Source organism: Protopterus annectens, chromosome 7.part0 (assembly GCF_019279795.1).
Source record: "Protopterus annectens isolate FY-2018-M chromosome 7.part0, PAN1.0, whole genome shotgun sequence".
Taxonomy (NCBI): Eukaryota; Metazoa; Chordata; order Ceratodontiformes; family Protopteridae; genus Protopterus; species Protopterus annectens.
The window spans coordinates 1,093,078,020-1,093,105,362 of NC_056739.1; the positions used below are offsets into that span (position 1 = coordinate 1,093,078,020).

Genomic DNA, 27,343 nt, shown 5'->3' on the forward strand with positions numbered 1-27,343 from the left:
CTGCCCCTGCAGCAAATGCTACCAGCAGTTGTTGAGATTTTCTTCGAGGTTTAGTCCTGTCCAAGTAGAATCTAAGTTGTCTGTGCACATCCAATGAATGCAGAATCTGTTCCCCTTTGTTCTGTGGATTGGGAAAAAGTTGGCAAATGAATGGACTGATTAAGAGCCACACTGGATACCACCTTGGGCATGAAGGATGGATTGGTCCTGAGTTACACCCTGTCCGCGTGAAAGATGATGAAAGGCTCCACTGCCATAAGGGCCTATAACTCAGATATCCTTCTTGCTGAAATGATTGCTAGAAGGAAGGTTGTTTTCCAAGAAAGAAATTTTAAGTCTGCAGTAGCAGCTGGCACGAAAGAAGGTAGAGTGAGATTCTCCAATACAAAGTTAAGGTCGCAGGCAGGGGTTGGAGCTCTTCTGGGAAGTTTTTTGCCACTCTGAGGTACTGCTTGGGCAGAGGATGGGAGGTTCTGTGTTATAATGAGTTGAAATGGTGGAGGAGTGGATTTTAATGGAGGAAAAAGGCCCTTAAGTTTTGTAAAATCTGAGGTAAATTGGGCGCTGCTGTGATCATCCCTTGAGATTGATTCCAAGCACAGAATCTTTTCCATTTGTCAACATAACATTTTCTAGTACTAGGTCTAGTCTCCAAGATGACATCCATCACAGGTTTGCTGAAGAATGTTAAGGGTGAATTTAAGTGATTAGCCAAGCTGCAAGGTTCAATGTTGGGAGCTGAGGGTGCAGAATTTGGTTTTCCTGCTGAGACAGTAAAGAAGGTGTCTGAGGCAGGTGTCACGGAGAAATTTGCGACACACTGCGCATGAGTGGGTACAAGTGTTGGCGGGGCCAGTCTGCTGCAATCAAAATCATTCTTGGTTTGTCCTGTTTGACTTTTAACAGAACTTTGGAGAGCAGAGGGGGAAAGGCATAGACTGATAGGTTTTTCCAGTTGAATGACAGAGCATCAACTTTCCAGGCTTTGTTGTGAGGAGTCCTTGTGCAAAATTTGTCCAACTGGTAGTTGTGGGGGGAGGCAAATAGATCTATGTCTGGGCTCCCCCATTTGCTTGTCAACATGTTGAAAATCTGTGGTCCCAGTTTCCACTCGTGTGGGTCCATGAGATTTCTGCTTAGTCCGTCTGCCAGTGTATTCAGTTTTCCTGGCAGGAATTGAGCGTGTAGTTGCACTTGGTAGCTCAAGGCCGTGTTCCACAATGCCATCACTAGTCTGCAGAGGGGGTAGGAATGTGTACCCCTGCTTGTTTATGCACCATATAACCGTGGTGTTGTCCATCTTTACCATTAGTTGTCCTGGATGAATGTAGTCCTTAAGGCTGTCAGAGCATTCTCTACAGCTAACATTTCTTTTTGATTGATATGTAGGTGCATTTGATTTGGGTTCCATTTGCCCTGAATGCACTTCCCTGCCAGGTGAGCCCCCCATGCATAGTCTGATGCATCTGTCGTTAGGGTTTGGGCAGAAGGGGGTAGTGTGAATGGCAGTCTCTTGTTTTGGTGGCAGGCCTCTGCCCACCACAGGAACTCCAGGCGTAGGCAAGGTATGATAGGAAAGTACAGTTGTGTACACTTACCATAAATGTAGACGTTAGAGTGTATTCACTGTTGCAGTCATTACATTTGGGTAATCTGCGGGCAGGTTGCCCTCAAAAGTCTTTGGTCCTGCGTCGGTTGCTGTCTCCTCTTCCATGATGTCAGGTCATCAGGAGTATAAAACATGCAGCTGACGCCATTTTCTTTAGCTTTTCTTGCCCCCAATGTCAGGTGCCCCCAAAAAGGTAGCAAATTATATCTATATATCAAAATAAACTTTACCTTCATCTACCAGCAAATACACCACATAGGTTGTAGAAGACAGAGAAGGAAAAGAAACTCCAGAATGACAGGGGGATGGGCAGGAGGGTAACCTGGACTGCAACAGTGAATACACTCGAACAGCTACATTTATGGTAAGTGTACACAGCTGTACTATGTTCTTCGTGTTTCACTGTTGCAGTCATTACATTTGGGTAGAATCCCAAAGCTATGGTTGGGGGGCTGGAGCTAAACAGCATTAGGAGTGGCTATAAGGCCCTGCAGAACTGCAGTGGCAAAGCCTGCTCTGGAGTTAGAGTAAATAAGCAAATGATAATGCTTTGTAAAGGTGTGAACAGAACTCCAAGTAGCAGCCTCTAGAATGTCTTTGGCTGGTACTCCCCTTAGAAAGGCTGCTGAAGTAGCTGCAGCTCTGGTGGAATGAGACCTAATGCCCTTGGGTACAGGTTTACCATGGTGTAAGTAGCAGAAACAGATGCAGTGGCTTATCCATTTTGAAATTGTCTGCTTTGAAAATGCCTTGCCCTCTGATCCTGCAGCATACGTCACTAGTAATTGCTCAGTTTTTCTTAGAGCTTTAGTTCTGCTTAAGTAGAATCTTTGCTGTCTGTGTACGTCCAAGGAATGCAGAATTCTCTCCCCCTTGTTCTGTGGATTTGGATAAAAGGTTGGCAGATGAACTGTTTGGTTAAGAGCCACACTGGAAACCACCTTAGGCATAAAAGTAGGATATGTCCTCAGAGATACCCTGTCTGGGTAAAATATAATAAAAGGCTCTATAGCCATGAGGGCCTGTAGCTCTGAAACTCTTCTTGCTGAAGTAATTGCTAGTAGCAGAGCTGTTTTCCATAAGAACTTTATATCGGCGGTGTGAGCTTTTCCAACACATAATTGAGGTCCCATGCAGGTGATAGGTGATGATCTAGGAGGCCTTAACTTTTTGGCTCCTCTAAGATACTGCTTTAGTAAAAGATGAGAAAATATTGGTGGTTCTGTATTGCAATGAGCCGAAATGGCAGAGGCATGGAATTTAATTGATGAGAAAGATAGGCCTTTGTCAAGCATCTCAGTTAAGTATTGCAATATCCGAGGAATATTTGGTTCTGCTGTATCAGTTCCTGGTGCTTGATTCCAAGCACAGAATCTCTTCCATTTGTCAGCATAAGATTTTCTAGTACTAGGCCTTCTGGCTTCCAAAATGACATCCATCACAGCTTTACTGAGAGGTGTTGTTTGTATGACTACATGATCAGCCATGCTGCCAGGTTCAGAGTCTGTAGTTGATTGTGCTGGATCTGATTGTTTTGCTGGGACAGTAGTTGTGGTTTTTGAGGCAAGGTCCAATCTGGGTATTGAGACAAGTTCCTTAGGATTGGGTACCAGTATTGGCAGGGCCAGTCTGGGGCAATTAGTATCATCTTTGGTTTCTCTTGCTGACTTTTAGGAGGACCTTGGGGAGAAGAGGCAGAGGAGGAAAGGCGTAAACTGATAGGTTTTTCCAACTGAAGGAAAGGGCGTCCACTTTCCATGCTGGTCTGTGATAAGTCCTTGTGCAGAATCTTTTCATTTGATAATTTTAAGGAGAGGCAAATAGATCTATGTCTGGGCTCCCCCATTTGTCTGTTATCATGCTGAAGACTTGTGGATTTAGTTTTCACTCATGAGGATCCATAAGGTTTCTGCTTAAATCGTCTGCCACAGTGTTTTGTTTTCCTGGCATGAATTGAGCTTGAAAATGTATTTGGTAGGTCAAAGCTGTGTTCCACAGTGCCATGGCTAATCTGCAGAAGGGGTATGAGTGTGTGCCCCCTTGCTTGTTTATATACCACATGACTGTGTTGTCAGTTTTGTTCAGTAGTTGTCCTGGATGAAGTAAGTCCTTGAAGGCTGTTAGATGCTAGCTGTTCAAAATGCCCTCTTTCTGGTTGATGTGCAGATGCATTTGTTTTGGTGACCATATGCCCTGAATGCATCTTCCAGCCATGTGGGCTCCCCAGGCATAAGCTGATGTATCTGTTATGGTTTGGCTAGCAGGGGGCAGAGTGAATGGCCGTCCCATGTTTTGGTGACATGCCTCTGCCCACCAGAGAAACTCCTGTTTCAGGCAGGGAATGAGAGGAATCATGGTTTCCAGACTCTGAGAATATTGACTCCATAAACTTTTTAGGTACCATTGAAGTTTCCTCATATGCAGTCTTGCATATGGAATCAGTAGGATGCAGGATGCCATGAAGCCCAGAGCCTGCAGAATTTGTCAAGACTGGGAATTTGTTGCCATCAGTTTGAAGTAAGTAGTCAGTTGCCTTTGTCTGGTGTGAGATAAGCCATCTGGGCAGTTGTATTCAAGCTTGCACCCAGGAATGTTATCTTTTGAGAGGGTACCAGTTGTGATTTCTTTTCGTTTATTATGTACCCTAGGCATGTTAGAAGCCTTTTCACAAACGCCAGGTGTCGAAGAAGAGTGTCCTTGCTCTCTGCCTGAATGAGACAGTTGTCCAAGTAAGGATATATGTGTACACTTCGTCTGCAAAATGCAATTACTGGTGCCAGGCACTTTGTAAAGAACCTGGGTGCAGTAGATAAGCCAAAGGGCAGTGCAGAGAATTGGTAATGCATTAATCCAGCCTTGAGTCTGAGGTATCTTCTGCACGACTGTCTTATTGGGACATGCAGGTATGCCTCTTTTAGGTCTAAAGTCACCAGCCAAGCATTCTTGCCCAGCATGGGCAGAAGCTGCTGCAAAGTCAGCATTTTGAATTTTGGTATGTCCAGGTATGTGTTCAAAATTGATAAATCCAGTATTGGCCGCCAGGCCTTGTCCTTTCTGGGTACCAAGAAAGTACAGTTTTGTACCTACCATAAATGTAGATGTTCGAGTGCTAATACAGATGCAGTAATCCCAGATGGGTTCTCTGCCATCAGGCGGGTCCTCGGTCGGCCGAATTCCAAAGTCTAGGTCCGGCGTCGGTTGTTGTCGCTTTCTTTCCTGACGTTAGTGCGACAGGGGTATACAAGACACAGCCGACGCCATATTCTTCAGTCTTTCTTGCCCCAGATGTCAGGTGCCCCCAGAAGGAAGGCAATACATAAATTATATATATAAATATAGTCAAGCAATGCAATATAATCAAAAATCAGTAGTTGCAAGCAAATACACCATAGAAGGATAACCCAAATTAGGTTGTATGAGGAGGTGTTAACCACTGGGCTTTTACCAAGAGGGGAAGGAGGGAGGGAAACCTGTACTGCAGCTGTATTAGCACTCGAACATCTACATTTATGGTAGGTACAAAACTGTACTATGTTCATCGTGCATACAGCTGCAGTAATCACAGATGGGTAGAATCCCAAAGCTACGCACAGGGTGGTAGGCACTAGGTGGAACTGGGAGCAGCCAGAATGCCCTGCAACACAGCAGAGGCAAAGCCTGCTCTAGTTTTGGAATATAAAGGCAGGTGGTAGTGTTTTGTGAAGGTATGCACAGAACTCCAAGTGGCTGCCTCCAAAATATCCTTGGTAGGGACTCCTCTGAGGAAGGCTGTAGAGGTGGCTGTGGCCCTTGTGGAGTGGGATCTGATGCCTGTAGGCACAGGTTTGCCATGAAAGGAGTAACAAAACCGTATGCAATGGCCTATCCATTTTGAAATTGTCTGTTTGGAAATTGGCTTCCCTTGAGCTCATACAGCATAGGACACAAAGTTGTTCTGATTTCCTGAAGGGCTGTGCTCTGTCCAGATAGTAACGTAGCTGTCTATGGATGTCTAAGGAATGTAGCAGTCTTTCCCCTTTGTTTTGAGGATTGGGGTAAAAGGTAGGTAAGTGTATGGCCTGATTTAAAGCTACCCTGGATACCCCCTTAGGCATAAATGAAGGGTTGGTTCATAGGGAAACCCTGTCCTGATGGAAGATGAGAAAGGGCTGCACAGCCATGAGGGCTTCTAGTTCCGAAACCCTACGAGCTGAGGTAATGGCCAGAAGGAAGGCTGTTTTCCAGGACAAATATTGCAAATCTGTAGAGGCAGCTGGTTCAAAGGGAGGTAAATGTTAATTTTTCTAGAATGTAGTTAAGATCCCAGGCTGGGATTGGTTGTTTCCTTGGAGGTCTTATATTCTTAGCTCCTCTGAGGAACTGTCTTAAAAGTGGGTGAGAGAATAAGGGTGGATCAGTGTTGCATTCTGCAGAAATGGCTGAGGCATGAATTTTGATGGAGGAAAATGAAAGTCCACTGTTCAACAGCTCAGCTAGATACTGTAATATCTGAGGCAAATTCAGTTTTCTAGGATCCTGGCCTTTTTTCTCATTCCAAGCACAAAAACGTTTCCACTTTGCGGAGTAAGCCTTTCTAGTAGATGGTCTTCTGGCCTCCAAAATGACATCCTGCACCTCTTTGGAGAGTAGGGTCTGTTGTGGTGTTAAGGAATTTTCCATGCAGCCAGATTGAGAGTTTTCAGCTGACTGTGAAGAGTTTTGTAGTTGTGCTGAGTCAGTAGAAGAGGCATTAGAGGTAGGGTCCAGGGAGGAGTATGTGTTAGGCTCCTCAGGAGTGGGTACCAGTGTTGTCTTGGCCAGTCTGGAGCAATCAGTATCATCTTCGGTCTGTCTGCTCTTGCTTTCAAGAGCACCTTGGGCAGAAGAGGCAAAGGTGGGAAAGCGTAAACTGTCCATGTTGCCCAAATGAAAGAAAGGGCGTCCACTCTCCAGGCCTTTGGATGAAAGGTCCTTGAACAGAACTTTTCCAATTGATGGTTCCTGTGGGAGGCGAAGAGATCTATGTCTGGTCTTCCCCACGCTTGGATTATCTTTGTAAACACTTGAGGATGTAACTTCCATTCGTGTGGATCTGTCATATTTCTGCTTAGATTGTCTGCCAGCGTGTTTTCCAATCCTGGCAAGTACTGTGCTTGAAGTTCGATTTGCCATTCCAGAGCCAAGTTCCAAAGCGACATGGCTAGCCTGCACAGGGGGTATGAATGTGTTCCACCTTGTTTGTTTATATACCACATTACTGTGGTGTTGTCTGTTCTTATCAATAATTGCCCTGGATGCAGGAGATCCTTGAAAATTGTAATTGCATCTATCACTGCTAGCATTTCTTTTTGATTGATGTGAAGGTGCTTTTCCTTTTGGGACCATTTGCCCTGAATGCACCTGTCTGTCATGTGCGCCCCCCAGGCATAGTCTGAGGCGTCTGTTGTGATGACTTGATTTGCTTGAGGCTTGCAGAATGGAAGACCTGTGTTTGTTTGGCATGCTTGGGCCCACCATAGAAATTCCATTTGCAAACATGGAATTATTGGTATTATTGTTTCCAAACTGTGGCTGTGTTGAGACCATAGGTTTTTTTAGGTACCATTGAAGTTTCCTCATATGCAACTTTGCACATGGGATTAGAAGAATGCAAGATGCCATGAAGCCCAGAGCCTGCAGGATTTTCCTTGCAGTGAGCCTGGTACAATTTGCTAGTATTTTGAAGTAATGAGTTAGTTGCCCTTGTTTTTCTGGCGTAAGTTAAGCCATCTGGGTGTTTGTGTCCAAGTTGGCACCCAGGAAAGTTATTTTCTGAGATGGTGTTAGCCTGGATTTTTCCTTGTTGACTGTGTATCCCAGAGAATTTAATAACCGTGTTACATAAGCCAGAGGTGCTTGTTGTCCGCTTGGATCAGGCAGTCGTCCAGATAAGGGTAAATTTGTATCCCTTGAAGTCTGCAGTAGGCAATTACTGATGCCAGGCATTTCGTGAATACTCTGGGCGCAGTAGATAAGCCAAAGGGCAATGCAGAGAATTGATAGTGGATTGAACCTGCAAGAAATCGGAGGTATCTTCTGCAACTTTGTCTGATTGGGACATGCAGGTATGCCTCCTTGAGGTCCAATGTTACCAGCCAAAACTCCTTGCCCAGCATGGGAAGAAGCTGCTGTAATGTGAGCATCTTGAATTTTGGTACGAGTAGAAATGTGTTTAGGATGGAGAAGTCCAAAATGGGTCTCCAGTCGGTTTCTTTCCTTGGTATCAGAAAAAGTCTGGAATAAAAACCTTGACCTTGTTCGTGAGTAGGTACCTCTTGAATAGCTTTCATGGCCATAAGCTTTGAAATTTGTATTTGAGCCTCTGCCCTTTGATTGTGTGGCAGGTTCGGCATGCCTCTCATTTTTGGAAGAGTGTGAAAGTGAAATCTGTAGCCTCTGTTTATAATGTCCAGGATCCATTTGTCTGTTGTGATAATATGCCAATTTCTTGTAAATAATGCCAGCTTTCCTCCCAAGGGTGCTGCCAGCTGAGACCTGCTTGGCATGGAAAGGGGGAAGTCATTGGGTTTGTTTCCTGTATAGCTGTGCACTGTCTTTGCCACCTCTTGTGGCTGGAGTTTGCCATTGTCTGCCTCTATATGATCCTTGAGGTTGTCCTCTGCCCCTTGTGCGCCTATATCTACCTCTTTGTGGCTTGTCCATGGCTGGAAAGGACCAGTTCTTTGCAGGCCAATTTCTGCTAAAACGTGGTGGTTGAACTTGTAGAAAAGCTTTGACAGTTTGCATAGATTTAGCTTTTTCTTCCATTTTCCGTAGTATCTCCTCAGCATTAGTACCAAATAGTACATCCTTTTGTAAAGGAGCATCTAGTAGCTTAGCTTTAACATGGTCAGGCAAGGTTTGTTCTCTAAGCCAGGCATGTCTACGAATGACTGATCCTGTCACAGCAGCTCTACTTGAGGCCTCTAGGGCATCATAGCCACACTGTAAGGTGTGTTTACCCACTTGTTCTGCACTATGCATCATATCCTGCAACTCCTTCAAATCTGGTTGTTCAGGTTGAGACATTTTATTTCTTAATTGTGATAACAGAAACTGCTGATATTTAAGCATATGGAACTGACAATTTAAGGCCCTCATGGCTAGGGTGGCCGAGGTATATACCTTTTTTCCCCACCTTTCTAAGGATCTAGACTCTCTTTCGGAAGGTAGTGGATTCTTAGCAGTAGAGGCCTTCATTCCCTTGGGGCCTTGAGAAATGGTTTCAGGGTCAGCATTATGGCTCTTGTAGAGAAATTGGTGAGAGGTAGGAACTCTGTAGTACCTATCAGGCTTGACTGGGGCAGGAGGCAGGGAACCCGGATTTAGGCATGCCTCCGAGTAAACATCATCAAGTATGTCCAAGACAGGAGGTATCGCCAGAGGTCTGTGCTGAGGTAACAAAAGAAATTCCCCAAGTCTTTTCTTGGAATCAGAAAAGTCTTGGCCTTCCCAATGGAAGTGTTCCCTCAAGGTGTGCAAGGTTTCCCCAAAAGAGAAATCCTCTGGGGGAGATATAGAAGGAATGGACTGCTCAGCATCCGAATCTTCAAAAGGGAGGTACGAGTGTTCCTCTTCATCAGAATGTTCTGAAAGAATGGATTCCTGGTCAGAAGAGGGAGAAGCTTCCTCCACTCGGGGTCTCTTGTCTGGAGGGGGCTGGGAACCCCTGATAAGAGTAATTAAATCCTCAGCCATTTTTAGCATCTGCTTTTTAGGCATGGGGCCTGGAGATGGGCCCTGTGCAACAGGCCTCTTGGGATGCATGGCTGATTTGGACTTAGTAAAGGCCTTAATGGAGAAGGAAGACGAGGGTCTAAAAACACCATGGGTGGAAGTGGACCTATCCACATTAGGAGGCTCAACACTCACAGTGGCTTCGGTGGTTGTAGTCTGGGTATGGCCCGAGGTACCTGCGGTCTCGGGTACAGAAGACACCGCCAAAGAAGTGTCGTCGGTAGTCAGGAGCTGCGTAGGTGCCTCACTGAGAACCGGACCACGTGTAGCCGGTTTTGGCGTGGTGTCGGTGGAGACCGCGGGCCTCACGTGTTGGTCTTTGTCCTTGCGTTTTTTGGACAAAACGGTAGTCGGAGTATCCGACGACATTTTATAATCAAAGGTTTTACCAAAAAAGTGCTGGGCGAACTCCGCCCGATGCTTAATAGTGCGTTTATTGAAAGTAGCGCAAAAGCGACAGGCCGAGACGTCGTGGTCTGGGCCTAAACAAGGTATGCAGAGGGAATGGAAATCCTTATGCGGTATTTGCTTCCCACAAGAAATACAATTATTAACTTTGTCTGACATCAGTCTGAGGCAAGAAAAGTTTCCCCAACGGGGTACTTAGCTTTAAAGAAGACTTCGGTTTCCAATTATTCGTAATTTCAGGAGCTGGCCGACCGGCACTTGCGAACTGCTTCTGCTTCGGGCACCGCGCGGCAAAAAAGGCTGAAGAATATGGCGTCGGCTGTGTCTTATATACCCCTGTCGCACTGACGTCAGGAAAGAAAGCGACGACAACCAACGCCGGACCTAGACTTTGGAATTCGGCCGACCGAGGACCCGCCTGACGGCAGAGAACCCATCTGTGATTACTGCAGCTGTATGCACGATGAACATCAGTCTTGAGTAAAAACCTTGTCCTTTTTCCTGTTCTGGTACTGTCTGAATGGCCCCCATATCCATGAGGGATGTAACCTGTTTCTGTGCCTCTGCCCATTGATTTTTTGGCAGATCTAGCCAACCATTTGCCATTGGCAGGGTGTGGAAATGAAATCTGTATCCCTGTGAGACTATGTTTAGTACTCACTTGTCCTGGGTTATTAACTGCCAATTTTGAGCAAAAAGTGCTAATTTTCCCCCCATGGGTGCTGCCAAAAGGTAAGTGCTTGGTGTAGGCAGAGGGAAGTCATTGGGATTGCTATCTGTAGGTTTGTGCTTTATCTCCTCCAGATTTGGAGGTGGATGTGCCCCATTGCTTTGACCTGTATGAGTCTTGCGCCTGGTATCTGGAACCCTTAGGGCATCTGGATTTGCCTCTTTGAGCTCCGTCTGACACAGGAAAGGACCAATTTTTTGTAGGCCAGTGCACTTGCAAGAAGTATTTAACCGTTTGCATACACTTAGCTTGGTCTTCCATTTTCTTTAAAACATCTTCTGCCTTAACGCCAAACAGAGAATCATGCTGTAAAGGTGCATCTAGCAATTTAGCTTTAACATGATCAGGTAAATTTTGTTCCTTTAACCAGGCATGCTTCCTAATCACAGAACCAGTAACTGCGGCCCTGCAGGAGGCCTCTAAGGAATCAAAACCACATTGCAAAGTATGCTTTCCAACTTATTCAGCTGCATGCAATAATTCCTGCAATTCTTTATTTTCTGCACATTCTAAAATCAACATCATTTTCTGTTTCAGCAATCCCATAACATGTTGTTGGTACTTAAGCATATGAAATTGACAGTTTAAGGCCCTGATTGCCAAGGTTACAGATGTATAAACCTTTTTTCCCCATCTGTCCAGTGCCCTTGAATCTCTGTCAGAGGGGGTAGGATTTTTTGCTGTTGAGGACTTAACTCCCTTTGGACTCTGTGAAATAGTTTCAGGATCAGCAGCAGGGTTTCTAAATAAAAAATTATGTGAGTCGGGGACCCTGTAATATCTGTCAGGCTTACTGGGAGCTGGAGGTAAGGAGTCAGGGGTCAAGCTTGACTCCGAAAACACATCATCCACAATGTCTAAAACAGGGGGAATGGCTAAAGGCCTGTGCTGAGGGAAAAGGAAATCCCTGAGCCTCTTTTTTGATTCTGAGAAGTCTAGACTCTCCCAGTGAAAATGCTCCCTCAAAGTATGCAAGGTTTCCCCAAATGAATAATCCTCAGGCGATGCAGATGGAATAGACTCCTCAGCATCAGAATCCTCATAGGGAGGCATAGATAATTCCTGATCAGAAGAGGAATCAGAAGAAATAAACTTGATCTGAAGATTCATAATCAGTGTCTTGCCTAGGCATCTTATCAGGAGGGGGATGGGTACCCCTGATCAAGGTAACAAGGTCTTCAGCCATTTTGATCATCTGTTTTTTAGGCATAGAGGCCTGTGGACGTGGCTCAAGTGTCAGTTTTTTTAGTTTTAGAAGTTGCTCTTGTCTTTGGTTTTGCAGCTGTCGTCTGTTTGATATACAAATGCTGAGGTCTGAATACACCCTCAGAAGCCAATGCCTGCTCAGAGGCTCTGGACCCATCCGAGGGAGATGCACTCGTCGGTCCAATACCTTGAGAGTATCTTGTGGTGTCGGTAGAGGCCTGCGACTCGAAGGTAGCGGGTATCAGGGGCTGCGAAAGCACCTCACTGAGTACCGGTGACTGGCTTGGGAGAAGCTTCATCGGTTTTGGATCTCGACTGCCTTTCTCTGTCCTTTTCTTTGCGTTTTTTATGTACACCGGTAGTCAGATTGCTATCCGATGACATTTCTGGGTAGTTAAACCTGTTTCCAAAATACTTTGATGCAAAAATATACAGACGCTTAATAGTGCGTTGGTTATATCTAGCACAAAACCGACAGCCAGGCACGTTGTGATCAGGGCCTAGGCAAGGAATACTGTATAAATGGAAATCCTTATGAGGTACTTGCTTCCCATAAGTAATACAATTATTAACTTTTTCTGACATCGGTAAAAAGCAAGAAAAACGTTTCCCCAACGGGGGTACTTAGCTTTAGTGAAGACTTCGGTTCTGAAACTCAAACTCGAATATTGCAGTAGTCTGCCAACCTGCACTTGTGAAATGCTTCTGCTTCGGGCACCGCGAGGCAAGAAAGACTAAAGAAAATGGCGTCGGCTGCATGTTTTATACCCCTGATGACCTGACGTCATGGAAGAGGAGACAGCAACCGACGCAGGACCCAAGACTTTGGAATTCAGGCAGACTGAGGGCAACCTTCCCGCAGATTACCCAAATGTAATGACTGCAACAGTGAAACACGAAGAACATTCATTGTTTCCAGGCTGTGACAATGTTGACTCCATAGACTTTTTAAGTACCATTGAAGTTTCCTCATATGCAGTCTTGCATATGAAATTAGAAGAATGCATGAGGCCATAAAGCCCAAGGCTTGCAATATTTGTCTTGCAGACAGCAGGGTTTTTGTGGCCACCTGTTTGAAGTAAGTTATCAAATGAATTTACTTATCTCGCGTGAGGAAAGCCATCTGGGCAGTTGTATTCAAGCTTGCACCTAGGAATGTAATCTGTTGACAGGGTACCAGTTGTGATTTCTTTTCGTTTATGGTGTACCCCAGACAAGTTAGAACCTTTTTTTTTACAAACGTCAGATGATTTAGAAGTATGCTCTGGTTTTCTGCCTGAATATCATCCAGGTATGGATATATTTGAATATTTCTTTGTCTGCAAAATGCAATTACTGAAGCCAGGGGGGTGCAGTAGACAAGCCAAAGGGCAGTGCAGAGAACTGATAATTCAAATAACCTGCTTTGAAGCATAGGTATCTTCTGCAAGATTCCCTGATTGGGATATGGAGGTAAGCTTCTTTTAAATCTAGAGTTGCCAACCAGGCATCTTTGCCTAGCATAAGAAATAACTGATGAGTCAGCAACTTGAATTCTAGAATATCCAGAAAGGTGTTTAGAGTAGACAGGTCCAGAACTGGACGCCAAGATTTGTCTTTGCTGGGGACCAGGAAAAGTCTGGAATAGAAACCTTGTCCCTTTTCCTCTTCTGATACCGGTTGAATAGCCCCCATGTTTAATTGGGAAAGTACTTTTTTCTGAGCCTCTGCCCACTCATTTTGGGGCAGGTCTGGCCACCCGTTTGGAGTTGGCAACGTGTGGAAATGAAATCTGTATCCCTGGGACAGTACATTTAAAACCCATTTGTCCTGGGTTATGAGTTCTGAGTTTTTTGCATGAAGAGCAATCTTTTCCCCCAAAGGGGCGACTGAAAGGTAAGTGCTTGGCAATTTTAAAGGAAAGTCTTATTTCCAGATTTGGAAGTGGATGTCCCTCATTGCTTAGTTCTGAGGGTCCCTTGGGACTGAAACCTGGTGCTTTTGGTGTGTCTGGGTTTGGTTTGAGTGGATCTGGAAGGAGCTGGAAAGGACCAATTCTTAGTAGGCCAGTGCCTACTAAATCTTGGAGGCTGCACTTGTAAGAAATCTTTTACAGTTTGCATAGATTTAGCTTTATCTTCCATCTTTTTTAGAACTTCTTCAGCCTTATTGCCAAACGGGCGGTCCTGATTTAAAGGAGCATCCAACAATTTTGCTTTAACATGATCAAGCAGAGATTTAAGCCAAGCATGCCTTCTAAGTACAGACCCAGTAACCAGGAGCAGAGGGAATGGAATCCTCTGCATCAGAATCCTCATAAGTAGGCATGGACAAATCCAGGTCATTGGAAAAATTAGAAGAAACAAGAGTCCTGATCAGAAGATTCATAGTCAAGGTCAGTCCTAGGCCTCTTTGAAAGGGGGGGGGGTGACTACCCCCGATTAGTAATAAGATCTTCAGCCATTTTGATCATTTGTTTTTTTAGGCATAGGGGCCTGAACATGTGGTCTGGGCATCGGTTTTTTAGACATTGATAAAGATTTAGGCCTTGGAATAGAAAGTGGAGTCGGTGTAATATGCAAGTTTGTAGGCCTGAAAACACCCTCAGAAGCCGGTGCCTGCACAGCGGCTCTGGACCCATCCAAGGTAGAGACATCTCGCGGCATAACGGACTCCGAATGGGTCTCAGAAGAGGCCTGCGAGTCAGAAGTAGCGGACATCAGGGGCTGCGAAAGCACCTCACCGAGTACCAGAGAACTGGCGACTGGCTTAGGAGAAGCATCGGTGGCAGTTTGGAACCTCAACGGCCTGTCTTTTTCTTTGCGTTTTTTTCAGAATTCCGGTAGTTGGATGGCTAACCGACATAATTTCTGGATAATTAAACAGAGAACCGAAATATTTAGAGGCAAAAATGTACCGACGACAGATAGTGTGCTGATTAAATAAAGCACAAAACCGACAGCAAGGTATGTCGTGGTCAGGGCCTAGGCAAAGAATACAGTACAAATGAAAATCTTTATGAGGTATTTGCTTGCCACAAGTAATGCAATTATTAACTTTTACTAACATCGGTAAGGAGCAAGAAAAAGTTTCCCCAACAGGGTACTTAGCTTTAAGTTGAAGACTTCGGTTCTGAAACTCGAAAACGAAAATTTCAGGAGTCTGCCGACCGGCACTTGCGAACTGTTTCTGCTTCGGGCACCGCATGGCAAGAAAGACTGATGTAATGGCATCGGCTTCATGTTTTATACCCCTGACGACTTGACGTCATGGAAGAAGGGACAGCAACCAACGCAGGACCCAAGACTTTGTTAATCAGGCCGACTGATCTGAGGGCAACCTGCCAGCAGATTACCCAAATGTAATGACTGCAACAGTGAAACACGAAGAACATCCACTGAAAAATACTGCACATGTTTATTTGTCATGCTCCGATCCTAAAGAAGCTGATCTCCTCTATCTTAACATCTTTAACTCACTACAGCAGAGTGCACCCCAGGCAGTTCTGCAATTATCTCCTACTACACCTCTTTGCGTCAATTACTATTTGTTCATATTTGCATTAATAATTCCACAACCATGTTACATACAAGGTTTGAGAATATTTTATCTTGAAGCATACATGACAGCAAACATGTATGTATTGATATTTGACCTCTGTTAATGAGTACTTGTTAGAACTGTAAGGTGATAAGTATTTTTTAAAGGCTCAAGCCATGCTCATTGGGAATTAAAGGCATACACTCAAAAGAGCTGTACTGGAGGGAATGAGTTAAAGGAAATGTGGTGTTTATAAACACACATTTGGTACAGGCAGTCTTGCCAAACACCTTTGTGAGAAAAACACCAGGTAGACATTTTTTTTCTACTCAAGACACTAGCAGACACTAAGATTATATAAACAGAAAAGAGGGGTTCCCAATGTGTCTGCTCCCCTCTTCTTTGGTGGCCTAGGCCTAATGGACTTCTTTAGTGAAAAGTACACTGCATTCACCGAACATGACAATAAAGTACAGTGTATAGTCAAGATTACTGTAACAGATGTTTCAGTGTTATTGTTGCAACTGTAACTTCAGTGACTATTACCAGGGCTTATCAGCTAAACAGGAAGGGTGGATCCAGCAACACTTTTAGAAGGAAGAGGACAGCACATCCTTCAATATGGCATGAGCAAATACAGTTCTAGCCCTACAGATAAGATCCAATCTGTAATATTTAGCAAAAGTATGTACAAAGGACCAAGTGGCTGCTTCAAAAGTATCCCGTGCACCAACCTTTTCAAATAAGCCATATTGGCAACTGTGGCCCTGGCAGAGTGTTTTAATCTTTCTTTCTTTCATAGAGGCCCACAGGCTTTTATAATAAAAGAAAATGCAGTGAGTTATCCATTTAGAAACAGTCTGCTTGGGCACAGGGTACTTTTTTCTTGTTTTTAGCAAAGGTTGCAAGCAGTTGGTTTGCTGTTCTGAAGCCCACTGGTTTATCAAGTTCACATCTCTGCTGTCTGTAAATGTCTAAAAATGTAGAACTCTACCCTTTGTTTTGAGGAGCAAGGAAAATAGTAGTCAGCTTGATTCAGTCAGATCCCCTTCTCTGTTGTGGCTTTTTTTTTTTTTTTTTTTTTTTTTTTTTTTTTTAAGAGGGGACATCTGGCTAGCTTTTATGTTAATCAAGGAACACAGAGGAGGAATTCCCAAGATGGTGGGCAGTTTACTTTTATTCACATAGACGTGGATGACCTGGCCTTAATCTTGGTCCCGAATTCCTGACAAATATCACAAGTCAGGAATATTGGGATCTAACCTCAAACAATAAACATACCAACTGTGGAAGACTTGTAAAGATCCAACATTGGCAAGCAAAGCTAAATGTAGTAGGGTGTACATGCCCTACAACTTTGTGCTGGCTATAGGACCTCACAGATATCTAACTTATCTTTTTACTACATGTCCAAATAAAATAGGCTGTGGAAATATACATACAAGGGGGTCTTCAATGTGGTACTCATCTGCTCAGCTTTGGGTGAAGCCTGTACCAACAGATTTACAAATGCATTCTTTGCACCAAACAGCACACTGTACATCAGAAAACGCAACAAGAAAACTGAAGATGGTACTGACAGACTATTTTTACACCAAGCATGCAATGACATCTGAAGTAAGGCATAACCCGGCTAAGAAGGAAGAGTGCTCACCTCTTAAAAGTCTGGCCAGATGTCAGACCTCAGTCTGCAGCAGAGTTCCATGAAGTTAAGACTGCAACAATGAACCACACATAGAACATCTACAGCTGAATGGACACAAGCTGCTTTTATACCAGGTATGTGATAGCGTCCAAGGTAAGGTGATGTCAGCTGGGCCAAAGGAGAAAGGGTGCTCAGCTCTGAAAACCTGTCTGCAGGTTGGACCTCAGGTTGCAGCAGAGTTCCCATAGGCTGTGACTGCAACAACAATCCACAAAACATCCACCATTTTAAACATGTTCAAAGCCACACAGTATGACATTTTGCACTATACTCCATTTCCATTACAGGTGCCGAGCTGAACTTCTCCTCAGTATGCCAAGCATGACAACCTACAATACTGTTTTTCTAACTCCAATTACATCAGAGTCAAAATCCTACTTATTCCCCTTGAACACATATGTTGTCACGTGACTTATGACACCCCCACATACAGTAAAGTACTTTACACAAAGATAAAGTTGTGCACATGTCTTTACATCCAAAATCAGAAGATAACAGTGTTTTGTAACATAGGCATTATGTCATTTTTTTGTGAAATGTGTTGTAATATTTTACACAGAGGAGTGTGATCTTTTACTGCTACTGCCAGGTACCACCAGCAGCCCTACATTGCCATTTGGATGTTCTATTTTTGCTTTGTGGTTTGCAACTTGTCAGGTTGAAAAAAATGTGCAGTGTACAAACTCAGAACACATCAGAAATCATATCATTAGTGTGCTCTACAGAAAGAGAAGCACATCTTACTAGTCCTGACAGGCATGCACATAACTGAGATTCTGTTATACACGTTCCCTAAAAGCTATTAGACTTGACAAAACACAATAAAAAATGGGACTATTCAAGGGTCTTGTCCTCAGAATATTAAGAATATGCTGACAGTAGAAAAATGCTGCCATGTGAAGTTCGAGTGCAATCCAAGTCTGAATGGCCTTTGCAAATTAAAAAGCTGCAACATTTACTGATCAGTCATCTGAAAACGTATAGCTTTCAGTTATTGATGGAGTAAAAATAAAAGCTATCAGAATAAGTATATAATTGTGTGACTTCGGTCTTAGCATAGAATGTATGTTTCTGTATAAAAATTATCTTTATACACCAAAACATAAAAAGTACAATTAGGAGCCCAACATAAAGGTGTTCTGCAGCGCCAATTACATTCCCTAAAAATTCATGCAAAATGTTTAACCATTTGAGATCAAGGAAGGTCACCCACTGTTAAAGTTGGGGACAACTGGACATTCCTCTTAACCCTAACAAAATGACAATACACATGCCAAAGGCTGCATACCCCCACCTCCACAAGAGTGGCAAGTAAGACTTTCTTTCTGAGGGAGGTCTTGTATTATGTTATTGGTTGGATTACCCAAGTGTTAAACGTGCATCGTCTTTTCAAAGAAAAATCTTCCCTCACAGACTACATAATGGGAGGAGATGTCATGACTGCTTAACGAATTCTCAAAAAAGCAACCATAGTCGTCTTTCAGGGTCAGCTATTTCAAATCATAATTTAAAGTGGTTAACATCAATAAAAACAAAAAACCTGTAACTCGGTATGAGAAAAGTGCAGCTTCATAATACAACCTCCACATAATACAAACTGCTTATTTTACTTACTTCTTCTCCGCTAACATCTTCCTCTTCCTCCTCTCCTTCCTCCTCTTCCTCTTCATCTTCTTCCTCTCCTACAGCAGCATCTTCATCAAATTCTTCCTCCTCATCTACACAAAACAGTCACAGGTTATTGTACTAAACAGTTTAAAAAGCTACTTCAAATACAAATGGACTACAGCACAACTGCAAAATATCAAAGATGAGAGTCTAATCATAACTTTCCTTTTCCATAGAGACATTAATGAGCTTTTAAGGTTTGTCCTGTAGTCTCTGGTTTGATTCCTTCACTCTCCAATGTCCTACTGTGCAAATTTAAAGTTAAACACGCAACATTTCCAGGAGACCCAAAATGTGGGTGCTCTTTTTGTGTTTACAAGGTTAGCCAATGAACAGAATAAAATTAAACACACTATGCTGAAAAAGGAGATCGCTTTAACAGCACTACTCAAATCAACCGAAACATCAATACTACTGCAGAGCAGTTTTTACATTTTATACACATACATGCGCAAACACACACACACGGTTTTGCAACACAGTCCCATATAGCTGGGTTACAGTTTTTCCAGAGACACCATAAGCGATCGTGAACAAGTGAGTCTCTCTCAGACACTTCACTTTGCCTTCTAGATTTCTTCAACATGATCAATCTCCACATTCCTCTTCGTGTCTTCTTTCAGTTCTTCCCAGACTTCTGCTGTCCCTCTTGCACAACTCTTGCTTCAGACTTCCAATTCCCTTCCAAAAAGGGTAAACACTTGGCAGAAGGCTTTCCCTGTTCCTCCTTTTATACAACTTTAGCTGCTTCATTAAATAACCTATTCTGACTAAAAAGAAAGGTTTCTCACTGCTCAAAGAGTGAGCTCTACTTACATTAACAGTGCTTTACTGCAATAAATTCACAGTAACAGTCGTGCAAATAATACACACACTAGTATTTGAAAACTTTTAGGGTCAGCTGTATTACAACACTTGGCAAGAACCACAATATTGTGGGGTACAACACACACACACACACACACACACACACACACACACACACACACACACACACACACACACGTGTACAAGACAAATACAGGTACAGATAAACACAGAATGAATGCAAAAGTAAATGTACCCTAGAGGCACCACTGAATAGCTGAGCTGCCAATGTGAACCAATATGACAAACTAAACTTTTCCATCTAGCTGTCAACAACAGAAATGTTGAATCAGTAGAACATAATAATTCCTGTCACTCCCAGCCAACTCATAAGGGCAAGTAAGCCTCTATGCTCATCAACAATTACAGCACTATGAAGTACTCAAACTTCAGTGTGCCCATCTATCACAGTCAATCCACAAAGAAGCCTTCTGTAGGGGTTAACAGGATATATTGTGCAATACTCACGTCAACATCTTTTCTCTGCTTGCCATATGCAGGGAGTGCACACTTCCTGCAGAAATTAACCATAGTGGGCTAGGACACAATCTAACCTGGTGTTCTTCACTTTAACCCAAAATTACCATTAGTGCAACTGCAAGACAGAAAAAAATCAGAACAAATTTACAAAACTGCTGGAATGGCACTCCTCCTGTAGCTAAATGATGGAAAAGCCATCGTGTATAAGGTGAGGACAGAATGGCAACCACTGTTGAACTGATGAGTGAAGAGCATACATCAGTTGTATCTGGATTCCTGAAGCAGTCTGCAGTGATTAACCACTAGAAATAATAGAAAGAAGCAAAAATCTCAGGAAACAGTAAGCCTGTCTGAAGGCCAAGTGTTCAGAAGGCCGAAGCATATGCAAAAGGAAGTATAACCCTTGCAATCATTGTCCAAATGATTTTAGATTGTGAGCCAATAACTAAGGGATCATGCCCATAAGAGAACTCTTGAAGATAGGTATCAGAAGTAATAACTCCCCAGAGTGACAAACAGCAGCAGCATTTTCCAAAAATCAGCTTTACTGCCTAATGGGGGTGGGGTGGGAAAGAACAGTTGTGTACACTTACCATAAATGTACATGTTAGAGTGTATTCACGGTTGCAGTCATTACATTTGGGTAATCTGCTGGCAGGTTGCCCTCAGTCGGCCTGATTAACAAATTCTTGGGTCCTGCGTCGGTTGCTGTCCATTCTTCCATGACGTCAGGTCGTCAGGGGTATAAAACATGCAGTCAACGCCATTACATCAGTTTTTCTTGCCCCGGATCTCAGGTGCCCCCAAATGGGGAGCAATATATATATATATATATATATATAAATGATTTTAAACACAAAAATATATACCTCCAAACAAAAGCAAATACACCAAAAAGGCTTTTAAGAGTAGAGAAATAAAGGAGAGGTATAGTAAGAGAAAAAACAGGGGGCTGAAGGGAAGGTAACCAGGACTGCAACAGTGAATACACTCTAACATCGACATTTATGTTAAGTGTACACAACTGTACTATGTTCTTCGTGTTTCACTGTTGCAGTCATTACATTTGGGTAGACCCCCAAAGTTAAGGATGAGAGGATGGATTTATACAGAATTAGGACTGGCTATAAGGACCTGCAAAACAGCAGTGGCAAAGCCAGCTCTGGATTTAGAGAAAATTGGTAAGTGATAATGCTTGGTGAAAATATGAACTAAACTCCAGGCAGCAGCTTCTAGAATCTCCCTGGTAGGAACACCTCTGAGAAAGGCTGTAGAAGTAGATGCAGCCCTGGTGGAATGGGATCTGATCCCCTGGAGGATAGGTTTTCCATGGTGCTTATAGCAGAAATGAATGAAATGGCTTATCCATTTGGAAATCGTTTGCTTTGAAATAGCCTTTCCCTCTGCCCCTACAGCAAATGCTACCAGCAGTTCAGATTTTCTTCGAGATTTAGTCCTGTCCAAGTAAAATCTACGTTGCCTGTGTACATCCAATGAATGCAGAATCTGCTCTCCTTTGTTCTGTGGATTGGGAAAAAAAGTTGGCAAATGAATGGACTGATTAAGAGCCACACTGGATACCACCTTGGGCATGAAGGATGGGTTGGTCCTGAGTGACACCCTGTCCGCATGAAAGATGATGAAAGGCTCCACTGCCATAAGGACCTGTAATTCAGAAATCCTTCTAGCCGAAGTGACTGCTAAAAGGAAGGCTGTTTTCCAGGAAAGGAATTTTAAGTCTGCAGTAGCAGCTGGCTCGAAAAGAGGTAGTGTGAGTTTTTCCAATACAAAGTTAAGGTCCCAGGCAGGGGTTGGAGCTCTCCTGGGTGGCCTTAAGTTTTTGGCCCCTCAGATGCTGCTTTAACAGAAGATGAGAGAAGGGGGGGGGGGGGGTTCTGTGTTGTAATGAGCTGAAATGGTTGAGGCATGGATTTTTATGGAAGAGAAAGATAGGCCCTTGTGAAGCATCTCCGTTACGTATCGCAAAATCTGAGGTAAATTGGGCACTGCTGTGGTTAACCCTTGAGATTGATTCCAGCCACAGAATCTTTTCCATTTGTCTGCATAGGATTTTCTGGTACTAGGTCTTCTCGCCTCCAAAATGACATCAATCACAGGTTTGCTGAGGGATGCTAAGGGAGAATTTAAGTTATTAGCCAAGCTGCAAGGTTTGGAGATGAGGGTGCAGAACTGGTTGTTCTGCTGAGACGGTAAGGAAGGTGTCCGAGGCAGGTGCCATGGAGAAGGTTGGGACAGACTGCGTAGGAGTGGGTACCAGTGTTGGCGAGGCCAGTCTGGAGCAAACAAAATCATCTTTGGTTTGTCCTGTTTGAGTTTTAGTAGAACTTTGGAGAGCAAAGGAAGAGGGGGGAAAGCATAGACTGAGCTGAAGGACAGAGCATCCACTTTCCAGGATTTTTTGTGAGGAGTTCTTCTGCAAAATTTGTCCAACTGGTAGTTCTGGGGTGAGGCAAAGAGATCTATGTCTGAGGTCCCCCATTTGCATGTCTCAACATGTTGAAAATCCGTGGTTCCAGTTTCCATTCGTGTGGGTCCATGAGATTTCTGCTTAGATCGTCTGCCAAAATATTCAGCTTTCCTAGCAGGAATTGGGGGCCTGTAGTTGTACTTGATAGCTCAAGGTCATGTTTCACAATGCTATGGCTTGTCTGCACAGGGAGTAGGAATGTGTACCTCCCTGCTCGTTTATGTACCACATAACTGTGGTGTTGTCCGTCTTTACCATTTGTTGCCCTGGAGAAAGGTAGTCCTTGAAGGTTGTCAAGAGCTTTCTGTGCAGCTAGCATTTCTTTGTGATTGATATGAAGGTTCATTTGATTCGAGCTCCATTTGCCCTGAATGCACTTCCCTGCCAGATGAGCCCCCCATGCATAGTCTGATGAGTCTGTAGTTAGGGATTGGGTGGCAGGGGGTGGTGTGAATGGCAGTCCCTTGTTTTGGTGGCAGGCCTCTGCCTACCAAAGGAACTCTAGTTGCAGGCAAGGTATGATAGGAATCACTGTTTCCAGGCTGTGAGAATGCTGACTCCATAAACTTAAGTACCACTGAAGTTTCCTCATATGCAGTCTTGCATATGGAATTAGAAGAATGCAGGAGGCCATGAACCCCAAGGCTTGCAGTATTTGTCTTGCTGACAGCAAGGTTTTTGTGGCCACCTGTTTGAAGTAAGTCACCAACTGAATTTCCTTTTCTGGCGTAAGGTAAGCCATCTGGGCAGTTGTATTCAAGCTTGCACCCAGGAATGTTATTTTTTGAGAGGGCACTAGTTGTGATTTCTTTTCATTTATGGTGTACCCTAGACAAGTTAGAACTCTTTTTACAAACGCCAGATGTTTTAGAATAATGGCCTTGTTTTCTGCCTAAATTAGACAATCATCCAGGTATGGACATATTTGAATATTTCTTTGCCTGCAAAATGCAATTACTGGAGCCAGGCACTTTGTAAAGACCCTGGGTGCAGTAGATAAGCCAAAGGGCAGTGCAGAGAAAGTACAGTTGTGTACACTTACTATAAATGTAGATGTTAGAGTGTATTCACTGTTGCAGTCATTACATTGGGGTAATCCTGCTGGCAGGTTGCCCTCAGTCGGCCTGAATTCCAAAGTACTGGGTCCTGCGTCGGCCGCTGTCACCCCTTCCCTGACGTCAGGTCGTCAGGGGTATAAAAGAAGCAGCCGATGCCATTTTCTTCAGTTTTTCTTGCCCCAGATGTCAGGTGCCACCTAAAAGGGCAGCCAAAATTTATATATCTATATATCTATATCTATATCTATATCTATATATATCTATATCTATATATATCTATATCTATATATATCTATATCTATATATCTATATCTATATATATATATCTATATATATATATATCTATATCTATATATATATCTATATATATATATCTATATATATATATCTATATATATATATCTATATATATATATCTATATATATATCTATATATATATCTATATATATATATATATATATATATATATATATATATATATAAAATACATACACCAATATAAACTTTACCTTCATCTACAAGCAAAAACACTACACAGGTTGTATAAATCAGAGAAGGAAAGAAAAGTTCCAGCAGAAAAAAGGGGGATGGTGGGTGGGTAACCTGGACTGCAACAGTGAATACACTCAAACATCTACATTTATGGTAAATGTACACAACTGCACTATGTTCTTCGTGTTTAACTGTTGCAGTCATTACATTTGGGTAGAGTCCCAAAGCTATAGTTGGGAGGCTGCAGCTAAACAGCATTAGGAGCGGCTATGAGGCCCTGCAGTAAGTGCAGTTGCGTACCTATCATAAATGTAGATGTTAGAGTGTATTCACTGTTGCAGTCATTACTCTTGGGTTAACCTGCTGGCAGGCTACCCGCAGTCGGCCAGAATTCCAAAGTCTAGGTCCAGCGTCGGTTGCTGTTGCCTCTTCCCTGACGGCAGTGCGCCAGGGGTATAAAAGATGCAGCCGATGCCATTTTCTTCAGTTTTTCTTGCCCCAGATGTCAGGTGCCCCTAAACTGGAAGGCTGAAAGAATATGCCAATAAAAATACATGCACAAAAATAACATGGCCTTCACCTACAAGCAAATACACCAAAAAGGTTGTATGGGATAGAGAAGTGCAGATAAGCCCCAGCAAAGAAAAGGGGGATGGTGGGTGGGTAACCTGGACTGCAACAGTGAATACGCTCGAACATCTACATTTATGGTAGGTACACAACTGCACTATGTTCATCGTGTTTCACTGTTGCAGTCATTACTTTTGGGTTGAATCCCAAAGCTGAGGTAGGGTGGCTGGGCTAAATAGGATTAGGAGAGGCTATGAGGCCCTGCAGAACTGCAGTGGCAAAGCCTGCTCTGGACTTAAGCGTAAAGAGGTAAGTGGTAGTGCTTTGTGAAGGTGTGCACTGAACTCCAAGTTGCAGCCTCCAAGATATCTTTGGTTGGTACTCCTCTGAGGAAGGCTGCTGAAGTGGCTGCTGCTCTGGTGGAATGAGGCCTAATGTCCTTAGGCACTGATTTGCCATGTTGAAAATAGCAGAAACGGATGTAATGGCCTATCCATTTAGAAAGCCTGTTTTGAGATGGCACTTTCCTTGTGAACCTGCAGCATATGACACAAAGTTGCTCAGACTTTCTGAGAGCTTTAGTTCTGTCCAAGCAGAATCGTAACTGCCTGTGTATGTCCAAAGAATGCAGAATTTTCTCACCCTTGTTTTGTGGATTAGGATAAAAGGTTGGCAAGTGAATGGTTTGGTCGAGGGCCACACTGGACACCACCTTAGGCATAAATGTAGGGTTTGTCCTCAGAGAAACCCTGTCTGGATGAAAAATGATGAAAGGTTCCACAGCCATTAGTGCTTGTAACTCTGAGACTTGCCTTGCAGAGGTTATTGCTAGGAGCAGAGCTGTTTTCCAGGATAAGAATTTTATATCTGCTGTTGATGCTGGCTCAAAAGGAGGCAGTGTGATTTTTTCCAAAACATAATTAAGGTCCCAGGCCGGAATTGGTGCTCTCCTTGGAGGTCTAATGTTTTTGGCCCCTCTGAGGTACTGCCTTATTAAAGGATGAGATAAGATAGGTGGTTCCGTATTGTAATGGGCTGAAATGGCAGAGGCATGAATCTTAATAGATGAGAAAGAAAGGCCTTTGTTTAGCATCTCTGTTAGGTAGTGTAATATCTGAGGGATATTTGGTAGACGCATGTCTATGCCTTGTTCCTGGTTCCAAGCAGATAATCTCTTCCATTTTTATGCATAAGATTTTCTGGTACTGGGCCTCCTGGCCTCCAAGATAACATCCATAACAGCTTTTGAAAGAGGAGTGTTCTGAATGGCTACATTATCCACCATGCTGCCAGATTTAAGGTCCTGAGTTGGCTGTGCAGGATCAGACTGTTTTGTTGGGTCAGCAAGTGAGACGTTTGTGGCAGTATCCATGCTGGACCTTGAGATAAGCTCTTCAGGACTGGGTACCAGTGCTGGCGTGGCCAGTCTGGTGCAATCAGTATCATTTTTGGCTTCTCTTGTCTGACCTTTAGGAGTACCCTGGGAAGGAGAGGCAGTGGGGGGAAAGCATATACTGTTAGATTTTTCCAGCTGAAGGATAGGGCGTCCACTTTCCATGCTTGCTTGTGATAAATTCTTGTGCAAAATCTCTGCAATTGGCAGTTGTGAGGGGAGGCAAATAGATCTATGTCTGGGGGCATCCCCATTTCCTTATTATCATGCTGAAGACTTGTGGATCCAGTTTCCATTCATGGGGATCCATGAGGTTTCTGCTTAGTTTGTCTGCCAGAGTATTTGTTTTTCCTGGCAGGAATTGTGCTTGCAGGTGAACTTGAAAAGCCAATGCTGTGTACCATAAGGTCACTGCTTGTCTGCAGAGGGGGTAGGAATGTGTACCTCCCTGTTTATGTACCACATGACCGTAGCGTTGTCTGTCTTTATCAATAACTCTCCTGGATGAAGTAGGTCCTTGAAAGCTGTCAGGGCATTTTGAACAGCTAGCATCTCTTTTTGATTGATGTGAAGACACATCTGGTTTGCAGGCCATGTGCCCTGAATACATTTTCCTGCCAAATGGGCCCCCCAGGCATCCGTTGTCAGTGTTTGTCTGGTTGGGGGTAAACTGAATGGCAGACCCTTGTTGTGGTGACAGTCTTCTGACCACCATCTTAACTCCTGTTGCAGGCAGGGAATGAGTACAATTACTGTCTCTAGGCTGCGGCAATGTTGAGATCAAACACTTTTTAGATACCATTGTAGTTTCCTCATATGAAGTCTGGCATATGGAATTAGTAGAATGCAGGATGCCATGAAACCCAAGGCCTGCAGGATTTTCCTTGCAGATAAGTGGGTTTTTGTTGCCAAATTCTTGAAGTAGTCAGTTGCTTTTGTTTGTCTGGCGTGAGATAAGCCATCTGGGTAGTTGTATTTAGGCTTACACCCAGGAATATTATCTCTTGAGAGGGCACTAGTTTTGATTTCTTTTCGTTTACTGTGTACCCCAGGCCAATTAGTAATCTTTATACAAACGCCAGATGCTTTAGTAGAATGTCCATCATCTGCTTGAATTAGGCAGTCGTCAAAGTAGGGATATATTTGGATTCCTTTTTGTCTGCAAAACGCAATTACTGGTGCCAGGCACTTTGTGAAGACCCTGGGCGCAGTAGATAAGCCAAAGGGCAGTGCAGAGAATTGGTAATGCATTGAGCCAGCTATGAATCTGAGGTATCTTCTGCAAGATTGTCTGATTGGGACATGCAGGTATGCTTCTTTTAGGTCCAAAGTTACGAGCCAAGCTTTCTTGCCCAGCATGGGCAGTAGCTGCTGTGGAGTCAACATCTTGAATT

The 27,343-nt window shown here is 43.5% G+C and overlaps 1 protein-coding gene across 3 annotated transcripts in view; it reads right to left on the reverse strand.

The window, feature by feature from the left end:
- ANP32A (acidic nuclear phosphoprotein 32 family member A) overlaps positions 1 to 27,343 on the reverse strand; it is a 689,281-nt gene that overhangs the window by 265,194 nt on the left and 396,744 nt on the right. The window contains exons 5-6 of one of the 3 annotated variants that reach the window (XM_044077674.1): positions 18,547 to 18,650; positions 16,882 to 17,127 (exon numbers count right to left, since the gene is read on the reverse strand). In XM_044077674.1, coding sequence (XP_043933609.1) covers positions 16,885 to 17,127; positions 18,547 to 18,650 — 347 coding nt within the window. In that variant the 3' untranslated portion in view covers positions 16,882 to 16,884. Of the gene's footprint in view, positions 1 to 16,299; positions 17,128 to 18,546; positions 18,651 to 27,343 lie in introns of those variants that run through there. The other 2 variants (XM_044077676.1, XM_044077675.1) reach the window with 2 other exon arrangements.